Here is a 9,991-nt window from a genome sequence, read left to right on the forward strand (position 1 = left end):
TTTTTAGCTGTCCCCATTCGGGGATAACCACAACCAATCGTCTGCCTCCATTTAACAGGAAGTTTGACCAAGGGTGGCTAAACATTTGCATTTCACTTTCAGATGTTGGTTTTACACTTACATAGATTTATCTAGAGAAATGTAACTTTAGGAGATTAAACTGTTAACTGATGATCCGGCAGTGTAATTCACACCAGAACTGTCTTGTCCGGGCAGCTTTAAGAAGATCTTCAACTGTATCCCCATTTGACACTAAAGGTGAGGACATTGCAAACACACACCAATCTGATTCATTATCCTTAACTGCAAAGGTGTGAACAATCCATCCAAAACACCCAGTATCCACCATCTACATCAATCAATCAATTAGGAAATAAGAGGTTCCTCAATCAATATCTCCCCCATGACCTTACCCACATCTGAGTCCCAGTTCATAGGTGGGAGTTTTAAAAGGTTACTACCAATAAATTTGCACGGTCAGTAGAGATACTTTGTTGAACCTGAAGTCAGGTCAAACCTTCATTGCCTTCTCAATTTAAGCAGTTTAATTCCACCTGTGCCAAATGAGCACACATGATTAGTCCTTGTCAATTAAAAAAAGGCTGAAATCAAAATATGACCAGAAAGATATTTTTTAGGAAGAAAGGTGCCTGGTATTTTTTTTTAATATATTTTATTATCTAAGCACTTTGTGCTACTTATGTATTTAAATGAGTTTGATCAATTGATTTTTGTATGTTTGAAATAAATAGATAGAGAGATAGATAAATAAATAAATAAATAAATACAAACAATGGCCTGTTAGCCAAACAAAAAAAGACTGTTTTATTGTAAAACAATTGACAGGTAATGTGAAGATCACTGCATCCTGGCAGAAGTGTTGGCTGTACATTCACACTTGAACCCCACCTAATCATTTTTATGGACAAGTCACACCTACAATATACTAGCATCACTCCTTCACAGCAGCAGCCTCCACCAAGAGGAGGGCTGTGGGCACTGCAAAAAGAACTCAGCTCCCAAAATCTGCAGATACCAATCTGTTGAGCTCTGATGGCATCTGTGGGAAGCAAACCTGATGCACAAAGAAGCCACACCACCACAGGGCCCAAACGATACTCTCTGTTCATGTTACATGGTTTTTCTGACTATCAGGATTTTTATTTTTGCCTTGGAAAATAACCATCCTGAAACATTTTAAGTTTATTGTTGTTTTATTGTCTGATTATATGTATTTATTGCATACTGCATGTTAGAAATTAGTTAGCGTGGATACTCAGAGAATCACCAAAAATGTTCAGATCTGCATTTGTAGCATGAATGACCAGCCTTCCTCACACCCTGCAGAACTGATTGACATGGTGATTTCTTTAAGCATATTGATGCTAGCTTTAAATCCTTGTAAGATGCACAGCAGCAAGTCAGCAGGTCACTTAGATTTCTATAAACCTTCCATGTGCACAGATTGCTTTAGGCTTGGTGGATGAGCCATCTGTCGCCCTGGCTACAAAAACAACTAAAATCCAACAAATACCATTCGACTCCAGTCTGAGCCACAAGAGGAACACAAGGAAGTCCTTGAGGTCCATTCACAAGACAGTGTATTAACCAAAACAGGGAGTTTGTTAAAATTATGTTATCTTTTCCATATAATTGTTTCCTGTATAATCCAACTTAAGTATTTCAATCAATATTTTAAATATAATTTTAATGTTATAGATCCACAATATACATTTATTTATGTTAGCTACATAGTTACTTGTTAGTTAACTTGTTTGGATATTTATTTGACCAACCATGCAGACATAAGCCTAACTTTACAAGGATTTTATAGTTGCTATTTATGATTAGGACCTTGCTTCTGCTTTCCCACAAGAAAACTATGAAGTCAGATGAGCAACATGTAATATCAAAGATTTGATCCTGTAGACTCCAGCTATAAGAAAAACCACTTAAAAGCAATTTGTATTACTTTGACATTTGTCTGCGCATCCGTCCATCTAACTGTCTGTTGATTTGTTTGTTTGTCTGAAAGGATGTTGTTAATATGACAACACAGGAAGTACTCAGAAAAACTTTACAGGCATATAGTTCATATCAAGTTAAAAAATGAGTACCAGTAAAACCATGCCCACAGCAAGACATCATCCCATTGCTAAATTAACCTCATAGGCACATGTTAAAAAATAAAAAAATTTGGAGTAAAATTTAAAAAATTGTAAAAAGTTGTCAAGGATGTCTCACTGCAGGACATCAGTATTCATCCCAACCCAAAGACTAAAACTGCCTTATACCTGGTCGGTCATTCTTTTAAAGTTGCAAATGCAACCTTATTTTTAACACTGCTGTGGTCCAAAACAGTGGTGATATAATGAATTAAGTAGATTTTCTTCCAAACAGCCGTCCTTCAGGCTGTGTAAGGTGAAGGGAGGGCTTCGAGGTTGTGGGGGTGGGGGTCACGGTATAAAAGTAAAACAGGAGGGAGTGATTGGCATTCACTCTCCATCAACAGTGACGGATTAGAGAAGGCAGCAGAGAAGACTCACTCGCGGCACCGAGGGCACAGTAAGTGAGACATTTCACCTGTTCTCCACAGCTATGAAGAGGTCAGCGACTGAAAATTTTGATGCAATTAAAACAGTGCAAAAGTTTGTGTTAGCTTGGGGTCATATATTTAACCACTTTTACAGGTAAGAAGGACAAGCTTAAGATCATGCAAGTTGGAGGAATTTTCTCAGTTATTTTACATTGTTAAGCTGTAAAAACAGGATGATAGTCTATTTACAGCTGAGTGATTACAATCAGCATGCCTGTCTCATATCTAAAATGTGATATGTAACTATTGATATGCTGTACTAGCACATTTAAATAATGTCAGTAAATATTCACAAATGCAAGGTGTTCCTTATAGACAGACATTTTACGAGAATAATACATTCTGATAACTCAGTGATTCCATTTGTTTTATTTGCAGACTAAATCTTCACCATGTCAAAGTAAGTAAATGAGTTTTTTTTTTTTTTTTTATCTTATGTACTATAATCAGCAACCCCAATATAACAATTTTTTATATTTATTCTTTATGATTTAATAATAGACATTAAAGTCAGTCATTTTTTCCTGTTAGGTAACATGATACTGCCAAAGAAAATTAATTCAACCTGTTTGACAGCGTTTTCATTATGTCTTTACACGCCCCAAAATAAACAGTTCTTCTATACTGATGATGAATCTACAATGCAAAATTTAAGATATTGTTGGAATTACTTTTTCTTATCAATATAAACTGTTGCTTCTTGTTTCATGTCGTGCAAGAAAACCATCTAATGCAGGGATTAAAATGATCAATCCCCCACAAGAAATTAGCAAAGTAACATAAATGTAATGACCTGACCTCCCGTAACATTTTCATTGTTGTACACTTTTCAATCATTTATCCAGGATATAGATAAACCCTTATTAAGGTGGATTGTGTGGATTTAATCTTGGATGAAAGATTTACAAGACAAAGGGAAGGGATTAAACTGGATTACTTGGCAAACACCTGAAAAAGGCAAACACCTCCAAGGATTACGGATTAGGGCACATGCACAGAGTGGAAGGAATTTAGTTGTTGTACAACACTTGCTAAGAGCTATAAAAAAAACAAAAAACACATTACATGCGAAATTATAACTGTTTATCGTGCAGCATAGTCGATAGAGATTTGTGAGAACAACTTGCTACTGCTTTCTTTTGCTGTCAAATAATCCTTTAATTAAGATTAATTGACTTTAAGTACCTTTCAAAGTCACCAATGAGCCATACCAATTTTTAGAATACCAACTTTAGTGAGTAAATCTGCAGTAGTTTAACAAATTGCATGTAAATCTTATGACTAGATGACTTCTGTGAGTGAGTTAATTTTCATTGTAAGTACCAATCCACCCACTCAGGGCAGGAGTGTGGTAATGAGTGAGGAGTAGGGCTGGTTATCCTTTAACTAGCAGTGACAAGAACATTACTTTGTAATTGTACAAAAATCATGAGAAATCTTTGGAAACAAAGAAAACATATTGTTGCAGTGTATCTCCCCTGAAAAGCACATACACTACAGGGAGGAAAATTTAACTTGGTAATGACTCATAAATTTACTGAGGCGGATGCTGTTTACAAATCTGATTTCACATTCTTTTTCTGTTTTTCCCCTCTGCCTCTTTTTTAGAGTATTCAAGAAGACCAGCGGGAATGGAAATGTAAGTGGCCTCTGTAATATAGAGTCATTACAGGGCAGCGTATGGGCAAAGGGAGGAGTGTGATTTGTATGTCGCTCTTCCAACTCCTTAAAATAGCTTCAGCCATTTTGCGACCTTTTCAAAGGAGTAACTGCTTTTCACTGTTGTTGTTTTGGGTTGTTTTGTTTTTATTTCAGATTGCCCTGTACTTGGGCAAGAGAGACTTTGTAGACAATGTGGACTCCGTGGAAATAGTTGGTATGCATAAAATGTACATACATACATGTTAGCTTTTATTAAATGAAAAATAGTTGAGTCATTCTTCTTTTTGCAGATGGGATAGTTAAAGTGGACCCTGCTGGTCTTAATGGCAAAAAAGGTATTTTTATGCTGCATACAATTCAATCATAAGCCCAACATGTGAGCAACAAAGACTAATAATAAGTAAATCATTTTCCCTCACAGTTTTTGTCTACCTTGCCTGTGCCTTCCGTTATGGAAGTGAGGACTTGGACGTCATCGGACTCTCATTCAGGAGAGACATCTGGATAAAGCGACAGCAGGTGTATCCAGTTCCAGATGGCAATGTAGCTAAAACACCAATGCAGGAGTCCCTCATGAAAAAAGTTGGAGAGCAAGGATGTCCCTTTTCCTTCCAGGTAGTATAATCTCTTTACACAGCATCAAATCAGTTCTGCTCTTCAGTCCAGCATCATTTGGATCAATTAAAGCTGATAATTTCACTAGATTTTGTTTCTTTTTGCTTCAGATGCCAACAAATCTCCCATGCTCCGTCTCTTTACAACCAGGGCCAGGTGACTCTGGCAAGGTACGAATCCATGCTAATTTTCTTAAACATTTTAATTTATTTCTCATCAGTATGTTAATGTTCAAAATGTTAATTTATGTTCGATTTATGCTGTTCTAGGCTTGTGGTGTCGACTTCGAGGTTAAAGCATACATTGCCAATGAAATAATGAACGTAGATGAAGTCATTGAAAAAAAGTGAGTTAAACCTTCCATAAATCACACAACGCTCTCAAAATGTAGCAGCATGAACAGAATGCAGGGGCACATATTTAAATTTTTTTCTATGGCTTTTCTGTGACCTCAGGGACACTTGCCGTCTGATGATCCGCAAAATACAGTTTGCACCAACTAACAACAAGCCTGGCCCAAAAACTGACATATCCAAGCAGTTCATGATGAGTGACAAGCCAATTCATGTGGAGGCCTCCCTTGAAAAGGAGGTACACTATACCCTATATTTGTTTTAATTCTCTTCTATTGAATCACATTTTTGGTGCAATTTATAGATGAATTACCTAATTATACCCTTCTTATTTGTTAGACTTACTACCATGGAGATCCAGTTAATGTTAATGTCAAAATTAACAATGAAACCTCCAAGACTGTGAAGAAAGTCAAAGTTTCAGGTATGTAACAAGACAAGAATTTGAGGATGTTTACATTTATTCATTTGTTGATTTATTAATACTGAGGAAGTTCTTAAAGGATGAAGGGTAAAGAGCTAAATGCTCCTAACTTTTCTTCTTTTTTTTCTAGTTGAGCAGGTAGCAAATGTTGTCCTCTACTCCTCTGACACTTACAGCAAGGAGGTCTGTGCTCAGGAATTTGGGTAAGGTTTTCTTTTTACCAGATGACCCAATCAGGATTAGTCATATTTCAGATTTTTATCAAGTGAATTTTCAACCAAAGTGAATATGTAGAAATCCAAGCTAACAAAAGTATCTTGACGTTCCAAGTTCTCAATAATTATCAGCTATAAATTACAAAAATGCTTGGGTATTAATATATTTCACTTAATATTTAGGTATGCATTAAGAAAGTGTAAACCAAAGCAAATAACGGTTGTGAAATTAAACATACACTGTCACTTATTTATTTTCCTTGTAATACACAGAGAGACTGTTGCAGCCAGTGCCACGCTTGAGAAATCCTTCCAGGTGACGCCGCTCCTGGCCAGCAATAAAGAGAAGCGAGGCATTGCAGTCGATGGAAGGCTAAAAGATGAGGACACCAACTTGGCATCCACCACACTGTAAGACAATCTACTTTCTTTCCAATCAAAGGGCTTAAAGTGAAGCCAGGATGGGTTTTCATCCTCTTAATGAAAGGCAGTGATGCAGCTATACATTGTGTCATCCACTTACAGTGTCTTAAATCAAATCCTCAAGATCTGAAAGATAAACTATTCCTGTCCTCTTGCAGGAGTCAAGGAGACAAGGAAATGCAGGGAATCATTATCTCCTACAAAGTCAAGGTTGCTGTAACAGTGTCTGGAGGAGGGTAAGGCTTTACTGAACTGTTAATATCACTTAATAACATTTAAATGTACATCTAATATTGCAGCTGTAAACCCTTGTACTGTTGCTCACCCCTTTTTCCATCTTTCTTCCTTACCAAAGCCTGTTGGGTGGTCTTACAGGAAGGTAAAGATTTTTCTTCATTTCTTTGTCAGGGACTATTTTAAACCACACAAAAGCTCCCATTGGATATGTCTTTAACAACTAAACTTGCTCATTTCAGTGATGTTGTTGTGGAGCTTCCTTTGATTCTAATGTCTCCAAAACCAGCAGGTTAGTATAGTGTTTTCAATACAATTTTTTTTTGCTATTTCTTGACACATCCTTCTTAAACAAAGAGGATGGTGGAGAATTTCCAGTGTACAAGCTGATCATTTCTCTTTCTGTTCACCTACTGCTTGTCACTGGCATATACTGAGCAGAAGTGTAAGTATAAATACAATAAAATCTGTCACATATTCACCTGTGCTAGTGATGATGGTGACATGCTGCTCATGTTTTTCTCATCTGTAATTGTTTGTTTTAAAAATCACAGCACATTGGAATAAAAGCCCCTTTAGTTCAGGTGAGGCCAATTAAGATTCAACATTTTTTAAGATGCTCACTTCTTCAAGGGTCACTTTCTTCTTCTTTATCCAATCATTTATCAATAAAAACAACATTAAGAAAAGAATCATAAGGTTTCAAAAAAGATAATGATGTGTTTTAGATGTGCTGACCCTTGAATCAATACTCTTCTTGTAATAATTTTGTTGTAACCGAGTAAAAATATTTATTTTGAATCATCTGCAGCATGTATGCTGATTTGGGAAACTCAGTTGTTAATAGTGTAAGCACTACATAGATCCCCAAATCATGCATATGCAAAGAATATGAATGGTGTACATTTATAAAAACAATTAAATGTATGCTACTTGTTCTAGTCATGGCAGAATCTCACATTTAAAAATCCATTCTTCACATTGCCTCAACATGATGTAAGCTTCTACTTCATTCACAGGGCAGACGTCACAATTGAGCCTGCGGAGGGATAAGAAAAGGAAATTGTTCTCTCTAACAAAGAATGCAGAACACAAAGGAACTCAGCACAAAAAGAAGCATCAAGTGGCATACAGTTGTTTCTATGGTCTTATTTCCCCTGTACATATTTCTTTTTATTGTAAATTACTTTGAGAGCTCTATCACTGAAAAACTGTGTGACATTTTTTCTGAATGTCAGAACAGGCTTATATAGAACTAAATATGTACCCCACATTTGTCATAATAAATGGCCCACTCCCGTTCTTTAGACTAGACTTTCCTACAAATTTTAGAGACTTTCTTTAAAGCTAAATATTTATCATTGTGTCATTAGAGCAATAAGAAATGATGGATGAACTTCCAACTGTGGGATGATACCCACAAAATATTCATCAACCTATATGAACAGTAAAATAAACAGTCGCCCAAATGTTCACTTGTCTGCTGCTTCAGCGAGTTATTTTTTCCTTTGGAAAGTATTTTTGTCTGACCTGTCATTTTGCATTCAACCATAAGACCTTCATATTAACAAGCTCTTAAACCATAGAAATGCTAAACTTTAAAAATCGGTTAATTGTCTATCATTAAGATAATAACAACTAAATAGTTTTGACAAAACAGCAGTTTCAACTTCAGTTGAATTCTGATTTATTTTTAGAGTCAATTTGCAACAAAGTCATCTCAAGTAACTTTTTGAGATTGTCAATTTCAGTCCCAAACACTGCAGTCCATTTATATTTTCATTAAAACAAATTTACTATATGTTCTTCATTAATCACATATACATACATACATACATACACACACACACACACACACACACACACACACACACACACACACACACACACACACATACAAGTGATTGCTTTGCCAAGAAAACCAAAGAACTCTTTGATTCAGTCCTTGTCGGGAGGAAAAAAATGTCAGTAATGCCATAACACTAAGTCAGGGATACCTGCAAAGACAAAGAGAAGTGCAAATTAATTACAACAATGACGTAATATTATAAATAGAAAATAAAAGGCTAAGAGAGAAAAGTGTAGGGAGGTTATCTGTGCATCAGGGAAAATCCTCTCAAGATATAAACACAGGAATGGGCAGCTCTTGTCCTCTAGGGGGCCACGGTCCTGGAAATATTCGGATGGTCCCTGCTGCAACACACCTGACTCAAATCAATGGGTAATTAGCAGACTGTGCAGAGCTAGTCTGCAAATTAAGTCTGATGTGCTTCAGGTGTGTTGCAGCACACCTGAAGCACATCAGAACCTGCAACACTTGCAGGAGTGAGGCCCTTAAGGACCAGACTTGCACACCCATGCCTAAGCACATCCAAATGGTTGGCTAAGGGTCACCCAAGTCAGTCCTAACTGTGAACTTTAACAAAACAGGAAAAAAAAGAAAAGAAAATCTAATTTTTAACCCTTTAAGGTCCTAGTCTACCATTTGGTAGAAGTAAATCTGCAGTGTCTTGGATAAAATTATTTAAAAAAGTTGTGGAAAGAAACTTGCCTGAGTCATCTCTACCAATTGTTTTGGGTATGCAAAACCTAAACAAAATGTTTGTTATAGCACCACTGTTTCAAATTTCAACCATTTCAATGTTTTTACATTATTATTGAATTCTTCTTCTTAACATCTCAGACGTTTGCTGAAAAACATTTATTTTTGTCCAAAACAAAAGCTCTGCTTCTCATTTGACTTTTAGAAACTTGGAGTCACAAGCAAACCTGCAGTTGAGCGTAAAGACACAATAGAGCTTCATTACCAAAAGTTTTTTAAGGAATTTTACATTTTTGTCTGGATTTAACGTTGAGCCAAATGTAAAGAAGCAAAAAAAGGGAGACTCAAGACTCTCACTGCAGCATTTCATTTTCCATCTTTAAGTATCAAAATGCACGGACCAGTCGTTTAGCATAACTTTAAACATGTTTTTCATTTTAGGTATATTATTGGGTGAAAAAAAGGAGTGACAAAAACCTGTTTATATGTTGGTCAAAAATAACCAGCTGTTCCTTACTGTAGTAGACCTACTAGAACTGTGCGGTGTCCTTCAGAAAGCCCGAGAGGACTATGACTGAAAACCACTTCAAGAAATTACAGATCTAAAGAAAATGTTTACTTTTGAGCAAGTGTCTTAGTATTTCCATTTAAGTTTGAATCCCTAGGATGGCTCAAGATGTTTGCTTAGTATTTCTTAACAATCCCATCCAGCCAGATTTAGTCCCAAACCCTGAGCAAAGTCTTGAAGAACTGTTCACGTTTCCTGTAAAATAAAATATGAGGAGAATGACTAAATGTAAAAGTATGAGGTCTTCACGGCTATTCATGTCCATCCTTTGTTGTCTTTCTAGGGTCTCAAGAGTTACCACTTGGTGGCGCTATTTCACCACAAACTGCTTAAAAAACAAAATCGCTGGCTATTGCAGG

The 9,991-nt window shown here is 36.3% G+C and overlaps 1 protein-coding gene across 1 annotated transcript; it reads left to right on the top strand.

The window, feature by feature from the left end:
- Positions 1-1,316: 1,316 nt before the first annotated feature.
- On the top strand, positions 1,317-6,819 carry arr3b (arrestin 3b, retinal (X-arrestin); the record flags this gene model as incomplete). The annotated part of the gene is made up of 15 exons (XM_079250085.1): positions 1,317-1,361; positions 1,465-1,583; positions 4,205-4,235; positions 4,412-4,472; positions 4,549-4,593; positions 4,680-4,873; positions 4,984-5,043; positions 5,143-5,219; positions 5,329-5,464; positions 5,566-5,650; positions 5,781-5,853; positions 6,139-6,276; positions 6,447-6,524; positions 6,644-6,667; positions 6,765-6,819. 15 exons carry the CDS (start codon positions 1,317-1,319, stop codon positions 6,817-6,819), a joined length of 1,221 nt encoding a protein of 406 aa, XP_079106211.1.
- Between the last annotated feature and the right edge of the window lie 3,172 nt (positions 6,820-9,991).

This window comes from Telmatherina bonti, assembly GCF_933228915.1.
Source record: "Telmatherina bonti genome assembly, chromosome: 12".
Classification (NCBI taxonomy): domain Eukaryota; kingdom Metazoa; phylum Chordata; class Actinopteri; order Atheriniformes; family Telmatherinidae; genus Telmatherina; species Telmatherina bonti.